The sequence below is a fragment of the Anguilla anguilla genome, chromosome 16, assembly GCF_013347855.1.
Source record: "Anguilla anguilla isolate fAngAng1 chromosome 16, fAngAng1.pri, whole genome shotgun sequence".
In the NCBI taxonomy this organism is placed as follows: domain Eukaryota; kingdom Metazoa; phylum Chordata; class Actinopteri; order Anguilliformes; family Anguillidae; genus Anguilla; species Anguilla anguilla.
In genome coordinates, this window is record NC_049216.1 from 19,986,299 (window position 1) to 20,006,398 (window position 20,100).

Below are 20,100 nucleotides of genomic sequence, written 5' to 3' on the forward strand. Positions count from 1 at the left end.
TATTCCCACATTAACAAACAAAAAATACATACTACAAGATTGTTAAACTGTGACTAATGGGTAACACAGGCCAAATACAGTCAGCACAAGACAGCTTTTTCCTTAAGGGATGTAAAAAAAAATATGTACCCTTGTTTCCGATGGGATTCGAATCCATGTTACATTCATGTAGTTGTGCAGAAGGTTGAGTTTGGCTTCCAAGGACAGGATGAGACTGAAACAAAGGGGAGAGAGCATCAGCACACCACAGTATTGAAATTTGATTTCATTCCCAACAGCAGAAAATCTATGCAGTGCTTTCTGTGTCCTGTGCCTGAACACACTCTGGAACACACAGATCCACTACAGGTCCATCCCCAGACATCGCTTGGGCTAACCCCCCCCCCCCCACACCCCCCCACCCCCCTGCAGGAGTGACTCTACAGGTGTCTTCCTGCTCATTTGCATCTGACATACCCTCATATACAGCTGTTTTTGTCTCAGAGTTAAAAATAAAATTAAACCCACATAATTGCCACGTACAGAGGCTTTCACATGAGTCATGTGAGCAGAACTGCTTTACTCTAATGTGCGTGGCAGATGAGGTTTTACAGGCCTGGTTTTAACACTGACACTCAAGTGAGTGTACTGTTCCTACACCCTCCCCCTTCCTCCTCTTCAGCTTTTCTATTAATTTCATTACAGAAAAAAAGCTTTGCAAGTATCACACCTTATCCCAAATATGTGATTAGAATGTTCTAATGCTGATGTAACAATCAGTACTGTTGCTGTTGATTCCTAGAACACTTGGAAATACTAAGAATTTTGAAAAAAAAAAAAGCCAAAAAACCTACTCTTCAAAGTGTCCAAGCAACTCTGACTCTCCAAACCCCTGTCTGCTCATGGCATATACAGGCATCTCACAGTAGGCTCATACTGGCATAGTCTGAAGGGTGAGCATTTTAATTGGGGGTCTGGGGGAGGTGTTCTACACAAACTACTTGGGTAACAGACGGACTGAAGGATGCAGAATCTGGGCGTCTGGCCCTCATTTCCTCTGCCTGTGTGAGCATGTGGGTGTTTATGGGCGTTTAGGAGGCAGACGGGGTTCAGGAGGATCTGCTGTCGACCCTGAATGGGGTTCTTTGGTCCTGTCCCCTGTGTGACTGAACCACCTGATGTTAGAGAGTACACAGCAGCACGCTGCCCTCCATCCACAGAGCAGGGGACAGGCTTGAGGGCTAGCAGGCAGAGAGTAGAGTACAGTGTGTAGAGAATAGAGGATAGTGAACAGAGGATAGTGGGAAGAGAACAGATGATAGTGGAGGATAGGGGTAGTGGATAGTGAATAGAGGATGGGGTAGTGGATAGTGAATAGAGGATAGGGGTAGTGGATAGTAAATAGAGGATAGGGGTAGTGGATAGTAAATAGAGGATAGGGGTAGTGGATAGTAAATAGAGGATAGGGGTAGTGGATAGTGAACAGAGGATAGGGGATAGTGGAGGATATGGGTAGTGGATAGTAAATAGAGGATGGGGTAGTGGATAGTGAACAGAGGATAGGGGATAGTGGAGGATATGGGTAGTGGATAGTGAATAGAGGATAGGGGAAAGCGGAGGATAGGGGTAGTGGATAGTGAATAGAGGATAAGGGTAGTGGATAGTAAATAGAGGATAGGGGTAGTGGATAGTAAATAGAGGATAGGAGTAGTGGACAGTGTACAGAGGATAGGGGAAAGCGGAGGATAGGGGGAGTGGATGGTGAATAGAGGATAGGGGTAGTGGATAGTAAATAGAGGATAGGGGTAGTGGATAGTAAAGAGAGGATATGGGTAGTGGATAGTGAACAGAGGATAGGGGATAGTGGAGGATAGGGGTAGTGGATGGTGAATAGAGGATAGGGGATAGTGGAGGATAGGGGTAGTGGATAGTGAATAGAGGATAGGGGTAGTGGATAGTGAATAGAGAATAGGGGTAATGGATAGTGAATAGATGATAGGGGAAAGTGGAGGATAGGGGAGTGGATGGGGGTTGTGGGTAGAGGACAGTGTGTAGAGGATCAGCAGGACTTACTTGGCGAGCTTGGCATTGTCATTATCATCCCTCCCCCACTCCCAGTCCTTCCCTGGGTCCACAGCAAAGTGAAGGGACAGCAGCTTGTGTTCAGAGTCAGTCAGAGGGATGACAGCTGGAACACAATGTAAGGGACAGGATCATCTGTATTAATCTGAGCTCACACATACACACACACTCACACACACACTCACATACACACGCACACACTCACGCATACACACATACACTCACACCCTCACAAACACACACGCACACATGCACACACACAGGCTCACACACACTCTCCGTCTCACACACACTTGTACACACATTAACACACACTCACACACACACACACACATACACTCACAAACAAACACACACCCAGACACACATAGACATACAGCACACACACACAGCTCAAATCTGATAGCTCAAAATAAGTCAACAACAAAACAAGTAAAAGAAAACTCCCAACACGATATGATATGGGTTGTTGCTTCTTGTGTGGTTTGGCTGACATCCTCGTTCCAAAACAGAGTATGAGAATACCTGCTGCTTTAATCCACTAAAAGACTCTTTCACAGACAGAGAGGAGAGGGCCTCCCACATGTCAGCTGGGCTGGGAGACAATGGGGGACGATCCAGCCTTGGCTGTCTGGAACTGAGGGTACAGGCAGTCTTCGCTGCTCGGGGCCCTGCCAGCAGCACCCGCTCTCTCCGGGGTACACAATGTACCGAGGCACTCAATGTGTGCTCACAGTCTATGCTGAGCTCTAATGATTACTGTTTCTCTGTGTGAGGGAGAGAGCATGTGTGTGTGTGTGTGTGTGTGTGTGCACTAAAACCTAATTGCAGTCTTGCCAAATGAGATGAGCAGTCAAATGAAATAAGCCATTTTAACTGTATTATAGTTTAACTATTATATAATACTTTAACTAAGACAAGGGAACACTTCAACAGATGAAGTTCAAGGTGGTGGTTTTCTTAAACTGTGTGTGTGTTGATAATGCAAAGTCATAATGTACCTCCAACAGGAAAATCTAAGGTCAGATTATTCTAGACACGTCTGTTCCTTTTAATCACTATGTAGCACTTTTGTGATTAGTTCTGTGAGTCACTGTATTGCTGCGTACTTTCTTTTCTATTTCAATTTAGTATCGTTTAGCATTCTGTCTGTAATACATGCTCTGAAGTGATGTCTTGGTTTAGAGGACAATAGTGCGTCGAATTCGACTGAATGATCAATTGATGGTTATCCAGCATCCCACTCCAGCTGATTTCAGAGAGGCTACTCATTAAAAAGGGCTTGGCATCTCCTTTAAAATCAGCAACTAAGCCCTTAGGGAAAACAATAGAATACCCAGCGGTACTGCAGCACCAGTGATGTCATCACCAGCCCCCTGCTGAGCCCATCTTTAAAAACTCGTTGCCACAAATTTAAACTGATCGCAGTGCTTTTCCATCTATCCTAGACACAGAAAAGCCATCAGAGTTGCAGAGAGGGTAGGCACTGAGAAGGTAACCTAACCGCTACCCAGTATTAAAAAAAAACAAAACATGCCAGCTCCAGCCGTTAAAATCAAAGACTGGAATCCTTTCTACGTGTTTGTGTATGTTAAACCAAAAAAAAAAAAAAGACCCGGGCTTCGACTGGAAAGGTGAATAAACATGCCTACTGCCTAAACGCAGTCAACACAAGGAACACATTTTCACTTCATTCTGCTGAAGATGCATTTTGAAGTGGGCAATACATGTAACCAATAAAAGTACAGAGGTCTGGCCACTGGCACGAATGTCCTCCAGGGGAAGAGGTCACGTACCTGTTTGCTTTCCGCACTGATTTTGGTTTCCTGGAATCTATCTGTCCAGAGAACAAATGAGAACTTACACTACCAAAAATACAACCCCCCTACCCCACCCCAACATCGCACCCTGAAAGTGCTGTGCTAGCACCGGGGTGGGTACAGGCTTGTGCCTTTCAGCAGGGAGCTAAGCTGGGCTAGAGCAAACAAAGGCGCCAGGGAGCGCCAGGCGACGGGCAGAGGTGTGTGAGCACACAAAGCCTCAGACAGGTGTGCGAGAGCGTGGCAGCGAGGGCCGCGGGGGTTTGACGGGAGCGTGTTTCCCCCCGCGCCGCGCCGCGCTGCGCTGGCGGAGGTCTGAATCAGACACCGCTCTCCCACACTGCAGCTGTCTCGAGCTCCTCGCGGACCCAAACCCGCCGCGCACGCCCCGCTCCGGCTGCCTCCCGCGCTGGGATTGGCGGGAACCTGGGAGCTCCGCATTCGCGCTGCGCGTTGGCAGACACGCGCTGCTGTCCTCGGATGACCTTCCCCAGTGGAATTAGCATAGCCCGTGACATCACAGGCCCCCCCCAGAAATGCGGCAGGGGTGCCAGTTGTGACTTGGACGGCTTGTTTGGAAAGGCCAGGGGGTGGGACTGAGGAAGAACTGATACAGGGAGGCGAGGGCACTCTGTGTGGTGGGGGGAGGGGTTTTGAGGAGGAATAAAAGGCAGAGCTGAATTGATAGGGGTAAACCAGTCTCATCTTGCTCTGGCATGTCGTCACAAGCACCACTTCCAGTTTCTGAGGTAAAGACGGCAGGAAGAGCTCAGGCATTCCTGGTCGATTGATTGTGTTGGTCACAAGACCAGACAGACAAAACAAAGCGCGGCTGCCAGCGCAGTGATCAGCACACTCACACGCCATCCAGTCCTGAAGAGCAGTTGCCATAGCAAGCTTCTTAGACAATACACAATAACTCCACAGAGGAAAAGACCCAGGCGCACAGCGCGACCGCACCCGCACCCACACACACGCACTTACACACCCACATAAGAACAGACAGGCACACACACACACACACAAACACACAAAGAACTACATATTCTAGGCGCACATGCACACACACCCACATAAAAACAGACACGCACACACCATAATGCAGATAGACATACAAACACAAACACGCACACACACACAAACACAATCACACACACACACACACACACACACACACGCACACAGACTGTCCAGGCACACAAGGTTCATTTATTGAGCCTTGCTTCTCTTTATTACTCTCTTGATAAAGACAATTCATACATAGGCAGCCTTAAACGATTATATGTGCTTTGATCACCATGAAGTTTTCTAATCCTCTTACAGCTCTGGTATTGAAGGTTTACATACCACTGACCCATGGTACACACCACAGTTTTGCACAGGGGCTTTTAAAAAGGAGAACTAAGCTAAAATTAGGGTAAAGGTACAGATACCACCACAACCTGTTAGCACTGGCAACTGCCCTAAAAATAAAGAACACTTCTTCTCCCTGACAATAATGCAGATGGCAGTTATTTCGCACATCCTCATTGTTTCATACTACACTATCCACAGCTCCCCCTTGCAGTGCTAAATAACGTGACATTGCTTAATAAACCATAAATTGTACATGCATTTGGAGGTAACTAATATTAAGCAGGTAATAAAAAATATTGAAAATGTATGTTATAAAAATCTTTTTAGATTTGACATTGCACCAAGGCAGAGCACATTGGCGGGCGCTGCCCGTTTCATGTAACTCTAGACAGTGGCGCCCACTGGTGGATATCAGCCAACATGACATTCTCCTCAGTGAAAGGGGTTTACTTCAGCTTCAGCTCCTCAGCTTGAAGCAGCCTGAAGGCTTGCTTTGAACACATAATGACTCGTTTAGTACCAGTGCCCTCGTCTGTTTGGAAGATATCAAGGTTAATATCCAGGAGAGTCCACATATGTATGCACAGTATTTAAAGGGGTATTTAACATAATTGAATACATTTTCATGTTTTTATAACAGGGGTTCTCTCATTGAAGTCCAGGGACCCCTAGATATCTGTAATGCCTGAAAATTGTAAAACTTTTTGTAAACATATTTTGTTTATATTTCCATATAGTATGTATTTTATGTTTTCGACTTTCAGAAAATTTTAACAAATACTGGGTTTACACATCCTTTCTAATATTGCGATGATTGTGGTCACTAAATATTTATATTGTACAAAATATGGATCCATGACATAATGGCATTAATTTATATGTGCGTTAAATAGTCACTGAATTGCAGCCTGTTGTGGGTGTTGCATAAAGTATCATGGGTCACAGGGTGCACATGTTAGAAGACCTTGAGATGAAAGTTTGGGAACATCTGTTTTAATACAACGTACAGTTACATTTTTTACTAAATTTGGTAAGTGTTGAAGTGCTACTGTGTAAAAATGGCTCTTTTATACAAGGTTGAAAGGGCCATTATGTGAGCTCAGTGAAAACCCACGGAGGTCTTTTTAAAAGTGGAAGTAGACCTAAAAATAATTCTAGACATTTACTTGGCCCAACTCTCCTCATGCTTAAACCACAGCAGCAAAAACAAGCATACTGAAACCAGCTCTCCTCCCGTTCCACCAGAAAGCCAGGTCATTCAGGTAGAGAGAGCGTTCGTCAGTCTGTGTGTGTGTGCGTGTGTGTTTGCGTTTGTGTGTATGTTAGGCGGAAGAAGGTGCGTAGTCTAAACAGTGCACATACTCTGGGGGACTGTAGAAATGTGATACCAGTGAAAAAAGCTATAATCTATATTTTAAACCTTTTTGCTCCATCAAACGAGCTGTGTGCTATTAAAGCAAACTTTGCAGTTCGCCTGACTCTATACCTAGCCAACCTTTTTCCTGTTATACTGTTTTTACCACATAAAATAAACTGAGCTAATATAACTGGAATGTGGATTCCAGCAGTGAGATGTCACTGTGGTTTAAGTTCCATATATCAAACACCTGGCGGCATCTTTAAGCCCAGTAGTTGGCACATAATCACATACTGTATACACACATACAAACACAGGTGCACACATGCACATAAAACCTCACACATGCATAGGCTCAGACACGCAAACCCACACACATGCGAAAGCACAAACAGTTAGAGCCTTCCGGAACCTTCCGGGTCATCCGGTGCACAGAGAGAAGGGGAACAGGCTGGTCAGGGGTAGGAGAAGGGGTGTGGCCCAGCTGTGGCCTGACAGAGCAGGCGGTGCCCAGTTAGCTGTAATTAGCAGTGGCAGAGTGCGCCTACTTCCCTGAAACCTGTTCAGAATGGGAGGGGGGGGGGGTGGTTGGGTGTGTGAGTGTGTACTTGTATAAGTGCATGTGCGTGTGTTTGTTCATGTGTGCATACACAAGATCTCCACCCACCTAACGGAGGAGTTCTAGTTGACTCAGGGCCTGTAATCAGTATGATGCTGTACTGCTTAGCTTTAAGGTGCTACCACCAAGAGACAATCCAGTTTATTACACACCCCTCCAAAACTCCCCCTGGAAGCAGCACAGCTGGGGGTGTAACACCATCCCACGGAAAAAAAGCCGGGCTCTCAAACTCTTAAACAGAGAGATGACTACAGATCACTTTATATTACTTAAAAGAAGAAACTCTCCACAATGGCTCACATATCATCCATGCAGACATGTTAGATATGAAGAACATTTTTAATAACACAGCAGCACAGTGTCAGGGATGGGAATCTGTACTCTAGTTAAAAATTGAGTTTCTTTACTGCAGTGACACATAGCTGCCCTGTACGCAGAGAAACAAACCAATCTGTCTGTTTTGCACTGTTATCTATTGATGGAGCCAAAGCAAGCTGACTCTGACGCTCATAATTCAATCAGCGGTTAATTCCAAAGCACAGTGGCTCCTGATACGCTAATATATATTGGGGAAATAATCTCACTGCTGCCTGCGCCTCAGAGGGGAGTCAGAATGTTGTGCTGTCGCAGCTGACAGCCGTCAGTTCAGGAGGTCTCTGTTTAAACCCAGAAGAAGTGGATGGACAATGCTGCCTGCTAATCTGGGCCCTGATGGCAGCGCCTGTGCCCACAGCGCTCACATTACCCACGCTGTGTCATGCGGGGAGGGCCGCGCTCTGTTGAATGAAGCGGTTATCATTTGTCCCCGAAGCGCTGTGACATGATGGCATGCAGATGACTTTGCCTGTAAGGGAAATCCATTCTTCAGCCCCTTTCGGATTTCCTCTCATAGCCCTTAAGCTGTTGGCCGTTGCGGCTTTGGCGGTAACTTGACAGACGCTATTGGGAATGGAGCCGACCCAGACCGGGTTGTCCTGAGAACACCGGGGCCCGTCCGCTCAGCCAGCAGCACAAACACCCCGGGCGGAGGGTTTGGAGCACTGCCCACACTGGCAACCGGGGCCCTGGGCTGACCTCAGGGGACTCCTATTGGCCAGCGGCAGGAAGAGGCGTGCCAGAAAGCCTCTGCTCATTCACCGTGCTTAAAGCGGGAACTCCTTCAGATAACTGTTTCTAGGCTACATGGAGACTGGACTACCAGTCACATGTTCGTTGACTGCCTTTCCTAAATTATCACCTTATTAGGTAATTAGGGAACAGATCTGAAAATCTGGTTTTGGTAGATGTGTGTTTGAGCTGGGTCTGTGTGCCACTCTCAGCCCTCTGAGTCTGTTAGACCTGTGAATCTTTAGTTTCCATCACATCTCCTGTACACAAACAGAGCTGATCTATATGCTTCAGCAGTATTCTGGACATCTGTGCCAAGACTGGTGCTTTTCAAACTTCACTCTGCCATGTATATCTGCTTCTGTCTGGCTCCAGCTTTTCACTCTGATTGAGCACTCTATACTTTGCTCTCTGCTCTGATTAGTCAGTTGGTATTTTTCTCTGTGCTCTGACTGGGCAGTTATACATTATACTTAGCACTATATTTTTACTAGTCAGTCCACAGCTTGTTCTTGGGTTGTTGGGCACACTCAGTAATTTGTTCTTTGCTGTTGTTTGGCACACTCAGTAATTTACTCTGTGCTGTGATTAGCCCGTTCATACTCTCTAATGTGCCTTGACTGTACAGACTGTACCTTTCTTTTTGCTGAAATGGGTCCAGCTTGTACCTGGCTTGTTCTGTGTTGCAATTGGTGAAAGAGTACCTGGGCCTGTGCTCTCATTGTTCAGTACATACCTTGTTCTCTTTGCTGGTCCTTCTGCTCCATGGACACCAAGGCGGAGAAGTGGGCCTGGTCATAGGCCAGGACCAGAGGAGAGCAGTGGCAGCGGTTGGGGGGAACCTCCAGTGGCAGGTACAGGCCTCCGAATGGTATAGGAGCAAACGCTGCAGTATAAAAACCAAACTCCTCTTAAATGACACATAAAGAATGAAACGCAGCTTAAATAAAATAATGCACAAGAACAATAACAACCCCAATTCTCAAGACAGCCTTGACTTTGTGTTCCAGGTGGATATTCGTAGTGAGGCTTTTTTAGTGCAGTTGGCAAGCTGTGTAACAACACTCCATCTGCTGCTAAACACTGAGAAGGTAAGACCGGAACTGAACCCGGCCCTCCCCATCACTGTTCACAGTGAGCACCCAGGGGGAGAGCCTAGCGACTGGGGGACAAGCTCCGCCTCGGTCCGCAGACGTTCGTCTGGATCTGGGCAGACAGCAGCATTCAGTGGGACGCCATGCGCTACGTGTGGCTCTTTGGGAAAGCGGTCTCGCTGCACCAGGCCATAGCTGTGGCTGGCGCCAGCTTGTGCTGGCCTGATTAGAGCAGGACTGTAGGGCAGGAAAGGGAATTACCCTGCACCACAGCCATTATACCAGCCACAAAACTCAGCTCCGAATGCTGCCTTCTCCATCTAGTGGGAACTGCTGTGCTGAAATTGTGTGGCGAGGAGGAACCCTTCTGCCATCCAGCTGGAGCATGATGACTCTGATCATGGGACTTGGGAAGGCAGTTACAAGCTGATGTGCTTTTAATATCTGCTTCCATTGAATTATTAGGAGACACAACACAGTGTTTCCCAAAATTCTTAGATAGTAAATATATATATGCACACTATTCAGAATAATAACAACTGTTATTGGCACTGACCACTGCCAATTGTTGATTATGTGTCTTTGGAATGACTGGGTACTGTTTCAATCTTCAACATAAAATGTAAATTACACTGGCGGTTCATGTGCAGGCAACCATTAAAATAAACATGTACCCCAGTCTGAGTATACAGAGATCTGTTATTCCTCCAAACCACTAGAGGGAGCACACTCAGTAGGTGAGTACTGAGATGCTGGCCTGTGCTTACCCTCTCCACCGGAGTCTCGGAGCATGGTGTCAGCCACCACCACAATGGGCCTGCGCAGGACGTGGGCCAGAACGAACACATGGAACTCCTCCAAGCTCTCATAAACCGGGTCCTCCGAGTTATCCACACTGTAGGAAACATATTCACTCATATTGAACCTTACCATCAGAGTGATGTAGTCACCACAAAGTTTCTACAAGCACACTATACCACGATCAAAGGAGATTCCAGAAGAGATGAGAAAAAAAGGATTTCAGTCTGGAAAGGATTACAAAGCTTTTTTAGAGGCTTTGGGACTCCACCGAACCACAGTCTCCAAATGGAGAACAACTCGAATAGTGGTGAATCTTCCCCAGAGTGGCTGACCTACCAAAATCTCTCCAGGTGCACAGCGACAACTCATCCAGGAAGTCACAAAAGATCCCAGAAGAACATCCAAAGAACTGCAGGCCTCTCTAGCCTCAGTTAAGGACAGTGTTCATAACTCAATAATAAGAAAGAGACTGGGCAATAAAGGGATTCTTGGGAGAATAGCAAAGTGGAAACCACTGCTAACCAAGAGAAACATCAATGCTCATCTCACATTTGCAAAAAAGCACCAAGATGATCCCAAAGCTTTTCGGGATTATTTTCCATGGACAGGTGAGTCGAAAGTTCAACTTCTTGGACAACATGGGCCCAATTATGTTGGGTGTAAAGCAAATACAGAATTTCACAGCATGGACATCACACCAACAGTCAAACATGGTGGTGGTAGTAAGATGGCGTGGGGATGCTTTGCCTCAGGACCTGGACAACCACTATATGAATGTCTCCTTCTGAATTGCTGGAAGAAAGTCCACATCTGAGTGACTGAAGCAGTTGTGCAAAGAAGAGTGGGCAGAAATTTATCCACAGCGATGTGAAAGACTGATATAAAATTGTGTTTTATGTTTTTAGTGTTTTATACTTATTTAGGTTCCCTTTGTCTAATATTACATTTTTTAATGATCTGAAGTCATTCAGTATGACCATTTCAATAATAGAGGCAATCAAGAAGGGGGCAAATACTTTTCAACAGCACCTGTAAATCCACCATATCCCACAGCCTGGGAAGAATTATCCAGAGTAAATAAAAGCTGGCATTGATTTAGCTCCATTAGTATAGAAGAAAACTGCAGGAAAGGTACATATGTTTACACACAGTCAGATTTGCTGTGAAGCAGATTTATAAATGCTTGGGTGGATCAAAAAGCAGGATTTTCTGAGATTTATTTTGTAGCAAGAACCACCATGTGGCCCTTCTCCCCTCAGGCTGACTGACTGAGGACTGCTCTGTCTGGACCCTCTCAGCTACGGCTGGCCCTGGGGCTCGTCTCCTCATGGCCAGGGAGGGGGCAGGGAGCTCTGTTCCTTTCACGGCTGGTGAGCGGATACGCGTGTCTGACTCAGGCTCCCCTCGCTGCCTTTGTGAGCCCCCCGCGTGCCGCTGTGCTCGCACCGTAGCCGCAGATGTGTGCAGTCATTTCTGCCGGCTCGCGGTGCCAGGCACAAAAGCAATTTGCCGCTTTTTTCCCGGAGGCCGGTGGAGCGTGCCACAGCCCAGCCGGGGCTGCCTACCCACCAGGGAAATACAACAATGAAGTCTTCTCACGCACACAGCCTGCATGCCAAATCAATGCTAATTAAAAGCTTTTTAATATGCCAGTTCTTCTTTAGCCCTGTGTACGGGCTTTTCGCTGACCAGGACCATGCAACAAAGCGCTGACAACTCAACTCCTGCAAAGGGGAGGAGCACAAAATGGGAGCAGACCTTAGAACAGAGGAGGAGGAGAGCATGGGGGAGAAGAATAGCACAGGGGGATGAGCAGTACTAGGGAGGAGCACAGCACAGGCGAGGGACATAGCACAGGGGGAGGAGCACAGCACAAGGGAGGGGCATAACACAAGGAACGAGCATAGCACAAGGGAGGGGCATAGCACACGGGGAGGGGCCGAGGACAGAGAAGGAACATAGCACCCTACCAACAGCACTCAATTCTTTTTAAACCAAAATGAATGTTGTCTCTGGCAAGATGACCTTAGGAAGGAGTTAAATGGATAGTTTTAAAAGGCCATCAGATTAAAGCAGCAAAATAATTACATACAAAGCACACTTAAATATACGTATGTAATATATTTATTTAAATAAATGGTACTAAAATTTCTAGTATATAGTAATAATATTTTCTATGAATTAATACCAGTAGACATTTATTGTTTAAAAGACTGCCTTTGAAGAACTGAAAGATTTGAGGGAAAACATTTGCAGTCATGTGCTGGGTAACTCTCTGTAAGCACAGTACAACTGAATAATTCAGGTTGAGCATCTTAATCCGCTTTTAGATTAAACGCTTGATGAAACTCTTGGTGCCCTAATGATCAACTACAAATCCCAAACATTTGTAATTAGTAAGTGGGTCAGAGTTTCGATTTGATTCCAGTGTAAACCTGCCGATGCCGGAAGCACAGGGTATTGAAAATTCCCTGGCCACGGTCAGTGAATTGCTGGGCTGTTTTTGAGTAGGGGATAAATTCTGGTATGAATACATCTGCCTTCTGTCATTGAAGTGAGTGTGGGATTTGATTAGACTACTGTGACAAGGGGGTTTGTGCTTGCACATGCAGGCTTCAGACAGTGTGTGGGTGTTAGGTGGTGTGGTCCCAGTAGATGCGACACACCAGGATGTTTGGCAGACAGCAGTTACACACAGACACATCGTCAATGGGTTGCCTGGCGACTGGGTTTCACTTTATGCGGTTACAGTTTAGGGAAGTGCGCTATAACGGTAATTTTCTTCTGCTGAAAACTTCCCAATAATGGCACAGAGGGCTGTTCTGACAAATCACGACTAGTTTATCACATCGTTACCATTGGGGCTAGGCTGTTTATCGAATCATAGCGCAGCATTAATTAGACGTTTCCAGTAAACAGGAAGCAAATGCAACGTACTGCAGTGGTGAGCTCAGTTCTGGTATAGACACACCCAGCTGTTTCCTCTGAGAAGCAGATTCAGTTGAGCGCTTTGCCACAGAGGCCAGAAAGACTGTAACCGCTGCACGTTTCGCAGTGCGCTCGAGATTTGCAGCGAGGTGGAGGAAACTGCAGCGGAAGAGGTTATGGTTTCCATTCCTTTATCTTTTGACCTGAGATATGAGGTCATTTGTAAGCGCGGCAGAATGTACACTGACACAGACCTCTCCTGTATATCATGTCCATGAAATGAAATTTAAACAGTACTGCTACTCCTCCCAAGGCTCGCTGACCTGCTGGCCTTTTTCACACTATCCTTGCAAGCAAACGCCAAACCGCTGACAAGGTTATCAGAATGATCACATGGTTATTTTCACACAGGTGAATCTCCATTTTACCAAATGTGCTAGTCCTTTCTGCATGAAAAGTTGGCTAGAGCAACATAAGGGATGGAGGTGGGGGTTGAGTAGGACAACAGGGTCCCTGTTATTAATGAGTTCCATGAAAAGGTCAGGGGATTAATTGAGTTCTCTGACTCCAAACACCTAACCCCCTCACCCTGTGCTGTTAGCCAACATTGACTTAAAATAAACTCAGTGATACACTCCAGTCTGGAGCCTAGTGGTGCTGGAGCAGATGCTGGGGGCTGGTTGTACTCTGCCTCTGACAACCCAACTGAGAGAAGCACGCTATTGAACACAGGCATGATCTAAAGGAGTCATTTTCTCTCTCGCTCTCTTACGTACACACACTGTAAAAGCAGCAATTGATCACGACCATGCTCCGAACCTTAACCCTCTCCTCATCTTTCTCTCAATTCAAACAGAGTGCTGAATAAATACCCAGGCCCCAAGTCACCCAGGCCCAGCCCACACCCACACTCCCCTCCGTGGCACAGCTTTCTTACTCTCCTTGTGTTTTTACTGCTGTTCTTCTCTTCCTTCTTTTGTGCCTGGCCCGTGGTGTATCCAGAGTCAGAGAGTGAGTATTGGCTTGGCTGCTGAAGGCGGTGCGGATTTGAAGTGTGCTGTTTTGGTGGCGTGGCTGTGTTGGACACAAACAAGAGTTACTCACCCCCCACTGGCATTGCCGTTCTTGCTGAAGTGTGTGCGTGGCTCACTGGACGCCAGTTTCAGAAGGTCGTTCCACTCCCTCTCCCACTCCTCCTCCGTGTACACCAGCCCTGACTGCACAGAGAGAGAGACGTTACACATATACACACACTTTCACACAGGCCTGCAGGCTTGCACACTTACACTCTCACATACACATCAACACACTATCCCTATCCCTGGTTCACACACACTGTCTTTCATTGCACAGACAGCCATTATACTCACTCACTCACACACACACACACACACACACACACAGGAAATCAGTACACACCACAGCAATGGTAGCATCTGCACACATATGGCCTGAAACTCTTTTCCCCCATTTTTTCCACCTCTCTGAGCTTGTCTTCTGATGTGCACACTTGCTGTACGGGTGCAGTGTGTCTTGTGACAACTGATATGACTGCCAGCTCCACAAGCAGCTGAACTGAATGCTATGCTTCCTGAGCATCCCCGTGAATGGACCCCTCTCTCGCTCTCATGCACACACCACTGCAGGTGCCAGAGTGGCGTTCCTGGCTGCTCTGCTGGATTGTTCCACAGGTGCCTCAGGGGCTAGAGGGGAGTCCGTCGTAGCGGGGCAGGGCGAAACAGGGCGCGGCAGAGCAGGGCGTGAGGGGAAGAGGGTTTCATTCCTGAGGGAGGACCGTTCCCCCAAGCTGACCCTGGCTTGCATCACAGCACTCACAAAGCCATAACTCCTCACAAGCTGCATTCACTGTCTCCCATGCAGCATAATGGCTGTCTCACAGCTCCATTAGCGCCCAGCCATAAAGCCTCCCCAGAACTCACACTCAGGAAGCCCGGAGCCCAAGGTGCTGAGCTCCTGACATGTCTGTGGTAAGTGAGGCATGAATTATAAAACTTGCTTTGGAATGATTTTAACTGGACTCCACAATTTCTGGTGTGACGACTTACAAGAACATGAGTATTACGCTCCGCAATGTCTGTCGTGATGCTCCTGCCTGCTGTTTTTCAAGGATGTGGATGGGCAGTGGGCTGTGTAGGTGTGTTTGTTTACAGTAGGTGTGTAAGCGCAGTGTGTGTGTCTGGCAGGCAGGTGAGAGGCTGTGTGGGTGAAGAAGGATGCTGACCTCCTTGTTCTGCTGGGTCTGCTGCCATCTCCACCTCCTCTTCAGAGCCTCTCTCTCTGCCCCACTCTTCATCATCGCATACAGAGACTTCCTCAGAACCAGGTCCCGGTCATGGAAACCCCACATCCCTGCAAACACACACACACACACACACACACACACGCATGGTTTTGGATGATAACACAATTTCTGTTCCATCTGCGTCATTCTTTCGTTTATTACGGCCATTGGTTTTTTTATGCGCCTTTTCTTCAGTTATTACGGCCATTGGTTTTTTGTGCGCCTTTTCTTCAGTTATTACGGCCATTGGTTTTTTATGCGCCTTTTCTTCAGTTATTACGTCGATTACGTTTTCTTCATTTCCTTGATTGAATTATACGCGTGCAAATCTCTTTTTACTATTTGCACCTGTTGGCTTTCTATTTAAACCCCCCAGCAAGCCGATAAACTTTGCTTCAGTGCTACGTTACACGAGAGCCGGTAATATGTCAAGTGTGGTAAAGGTATAGACGCTTTCATCGGACGCACGCGCGTTGCCGAGGTTGTGCGCTTGGCCCTAAATTAACTTCCGGTCTGTGTTTGTTTATTATTGGGTTTGTGTTTACTGGCTAATATGGCACCGATTACAAACGGAGTGAAAGTTAAATCGATGAGCAGACTGACGTTGGGCTCAGGTTGTTGTGCTGTGGGGTGCAACCTGGAACAAATGCCATTTCGAAAATTTGTAAAAATGCATTATTTAACTTTGTAACCCCACTAGGGAATTGTGAAACGAATTGCTTGAATCCCTGCGATTATTATAGCTGGTGCTTGCCCATTGTTACTTCGTATTTTTGAGAAATAACTGGACATCGTTACCTATTAAAATGCAAGTCCTGTAAAAATACACAAACTGTATAAATAAATAAACCAACTTCATACATACACATTTAGTAATACTAATACAGGCCTATATCAACTTTAAGACAAGCAACACGCTCGTAATTATCTCATCGTGACCCATTAAAGCCAACGGCGCAGACGTTGCTTCATACTTTCAAACTGCTTTCCCAACGACTATTTTGCGTCCTGCGACTTGAGTTACGACAGTGAATATGTACGGATTCCTAGACGTGCTGATAGCGACCACCCGTTCTCATAGTAACCTCAAATACGCAGGACAGGACACTTATACAGTATGCTAGCAAATGTATGTTAAGTTCCATTCATTTATATAGGGTTGTAGATACACGTCCCCTTAGCAACCAAAAGCTAGCGTTGGACCACTTATTTGCCGGCACAGAAAAAAGAATCGTGAAAGTGTTGAAAAAATAACCACGGGAGGATAACAAGGACATTTTTTCCTACTTAACTAGGTACAGGTTGTTAGCGATATTTCACCTATTTCATATATAGTTGCAAATCAGTTTACGTTTTCCTGTCTGTCGAACGAAGGTGGTCGAATAGGTGCTCTCACTGTAGCACTGACATTGTTTCAGGTAACAAACTCATGATAAGCGATAGCTAATAGCTAGCTGACCAGTAACAAGCCTTCAATAGTTATGAACGAGAATTAGCTAACTAAATTGACTGTAGCTAGCTAGCTAGCTAAATGTAGCTAACATTGTATAAATGAATTATACACAGAAACGTTAGATCAATGCTAGTAGTTGATACGCTATAGCTACGTTTTGAACGAACGCTATGATACCTATTTCCAATGACTTGACAAAGTTACACTGCCGGATCATTTTTGTTGTGGTAACCTAGCAAGATGACCCAAACTATTAGAGCCACGATGTTTTTCCATCAATGCATGCTATACAAATAAATACCTATAGTAATTGCATTGGCTACACATGCTGCCCAGCACTAGCCCCATTTTGTGTCTCATGTAATCATCGTTTTTAAGCAATGTAATAGAAAGAGTGCACTTTTTACACAAGATGTGCATGTAACCAGAAGAGTTATGGATTATGCAAGGAATGTATGATGCTCCGCAAGGTGCAATACTGTCAACAGTTATGTTTCTGTCGCTTGTTTTTCTGGTAGTGGAACGTTATCGCATTTAAGTTTGGCCAAGTAACGGTTCTTTTCTTCGACTGGTAACCCCAAATAATACTGACTTGACATAGTTTTAACTAGCTAGCTAACATAATTTACTTGTTATTTATTTTGCTTGTTATCAGAAATAGTCTAAAGGGACTCCGTTGTTATTGATTGTTTGCGGAAGTCTGCCGGAAGTTAAGTTAGGGCCAGAACAACGCACACGCGCAGTAACGTTAGTTTATGTTGTTACCGTTGAAAGCGTCTATAGGATTAAAAGTTTGCGATATTGGATTGTTGTGGCTATAAAATTAGCACAACAGTCTTTAGCTTAACTGGTTGTTGGCAACAAGTTAGTGCCACAACCTAAACTCAGAATTCTTATTTTAGTGTTACTTTTTCAGCCTCGGTTCGAGGTCTGTTTTCTTTGAGTTACCCCGTTTTCTGCACAGGCAGTTTTATTTTCAGAAAGTTCATACTCCTTAAGCTTTTGTTTTTTACCCAGTACGCGGGTTGTTTAGAGCTTTTCTTTGGTATACTCTCCCTTAGGAGTATTTTTCTTTTCGTTCTTTTTTTCCCCTGTCCTTGTCTTTTTCGAGAATTAGTGGTTATTCTACCTCAGGTGAATGGCTTAAAGAATCCCTGTTCAGTTGCATTTGGTCTCCCAAAACCTCATACACCTTTTAGCATTAATCTTGAGGTATTCATCTTGAGCTGAAAAATCATGAAGGACAGGCTGCAGTAAGCTGCTCTCAGCACTAGAGGGACCGTTTCTCCCTATGTCTGCCTCTGGGACCAGGCTCCCTGCTCTGCTCTGTCCAGCCCGGTGTTTGCAGTGCCTGATGAGGCTCACCCAAGGATGCAGCGTGCAGTAGGCAGTTCCCGTCCCCCGTGGTGGCCAGTGGAAGAAGACGCTTGCAGCTGGTACACATGGTGGACCACCAGTTCAGTCGACCTGAAAATAGGGCGAAAGCATTGAGCTTTGTCAGCATTTGCTCTCACCCTGTATGCTGCTCACTGCTCAGAGAAAGAAGAATGAGCGTGAAATGGGTTAGGATGTACCTTGTGCTCAAGGCTCTGCCTCTGTACGATAAAGTGCCCTTCAGGGAAAGAACTGGACCAGTAAAAGGTCTTTTATTAAGGCTGATGTAAAACCTGCTTCCTGGAGCTATCTGCCAGGCTATTAATCATTTACCCATGTGCTCTGAGAGGGGCTGCCTCTGGGAGAGCATGCTGGGAATGCAGCGGAGCGGGAAAGCCTGGGCATGTTACAGAGCAGGGGTGGACAAAGCACAAACTGCCCAACCCGTCACACAAACATGAAAACCAGCCACCTCGCACTGTGCGGGCTATGGGCCAGAACACTGCTGACACTGGGTCATAGTCGGCACGCCAGGTTAATACCAAAGCGGGCCTTCAGACAGCCAATACTGCCCCCCAACTGTGCCTGCCTATGGAGAGCGGTTTACACACTGTAAACCTAATGCTTAGTGAAAAATCATATTGAAGCTTAATGAGCTTACTGTTAACACAAAAGGACAGCTGTATGCTTCTGGATGTCTGCTGGGACAAAGATCCCCTTTCTCATTTTAACTTAAATGTCTTTTTTTTCTCAAGCTCTAGGATATTCTCTGATATCTTGAAGATATTGTGTGTAACCGACCTGCTCGGTACAATGAAACACATTTACATTCAGTTTCTTAACATTTGTGAAAATGCTATGCTTTGTTATAGAGAAGCATGTAACCGTAAACATGGTTTGTTCCAAATGTAAAGCAGCAGTTTTTATCGTTTATGATACTCCCGAGTTTGAGGGAGCATGTGACTTACGACGCTTATTCACACACACCTGCGGGGTGAGATTTTGGTGGGTCTGGTGATGGGTCTAACGGAGGAATATAGCTGGGGAAGATGAGCAGAAATGTGCAGTGGGAGTTCTGCAAATCTCCTGAACAACAGTCAGCATAAATGAAGGAGGTGCCTAGGGCCTCTCAAGGGCTGTAAGACTTGTCTGGAGACTAACATGCAGTTAGTGGGTTTAAAAAAATATATATATATAGGTATTTCAGGTAACTTATGTTCCTTGGTGCTTTAGCTGTTTACCCTTCTGACTGATGGAAGTGCATGTCTTGCTTTGCATGGACTACTAAGCATTTGTGATGGTGTACTCATCAGTAGTGGAACTTGCACACACCTGAGCCCCACGAGAGGGTATTGTAACCTGGGAGGCTGGGGTGGTGAATCTGAAATGTATTTTGAGTGTAATTGTGTAAGTAATGTTTGGTTGTTGGGGTGGAGTGGCTGTTATGGGTTATGGGCTAAGTAATAACTTTGGCTGCATGTGATGAAGGGTTATGCACTTACAGGTATGCCCTGTGTGCTAGAGGGGTGAGTGACATTTTAGGGATAATGTACTGCATGCGTTTGATTAGACTCAATATGCTGTAGCCTACTTGGCCAGCCTCTGGTGGACTGGAACCTTCTTGTGATTCCACTTCTCGTAGAGTTTAGAACTGGTTCTTCATGTGGTACAACTCATGAATGTTCTTCCCAAACTCATAAGGTGCTACCGTTAAGTTAAATATCTCAAGTGTAGCCTACCTTCAATAAATGAATTTACTTTTCCATTTTTGTGGTGATGTGGCGTACTCTCATAGACTCTGACTCTGGACCCAACCCCCTTATTTTAT

At 45.9% G+C, this 20,100-nt stretch overlaps 1 protein-coding gene across 1 annotated transcript in view; it reads right to left on the reverse strand.

The window, feature by feature from the left end:
- Nucleotides 1-20,100, reverse strand: part of LOC118215515 (OTU domain-containing protein 7A-like) — a 72,468-nt gene that overhangs the window by 6,005 nt on the left and 46,363 nt on the right. Inside the window, exons 6-12 of the mRNA XM_035396409.1 lie at nucleotides 18,264-18,365; nucleotides 15,386-15,513; nucleotides 14,248-14,360; nucleotides 10,182-10,309; nucleotides 9,057-9,206; nucleotides 2,053-2,167; nucleotides 130-214 (exon numbers count right to left, since the gene is read on the reverse strand). Of these exons, the coding sequence (XP_035252300.1) occupies nucleotides 130-214; nucleotides 2,053-2,167; nucleotides 9,057-9,206; nucleotides 10,182-10,309; nucleotides 14,248-14,360; nucleotides 15,386-15,513; nucleotides 18,264-18,365 (821 nt within the window). The remainder of the gene's footprint in view (nucleotides 1-129; nucleotides 215-2,052; nucleotides 2,168-9,056; nucleotides 9,207-10,181; nucleotides 10,310-14,247; nucleotides 14,361-15,385; nucleotides 15,514-18,263; nucleotides 18,366-20,100) is intronic.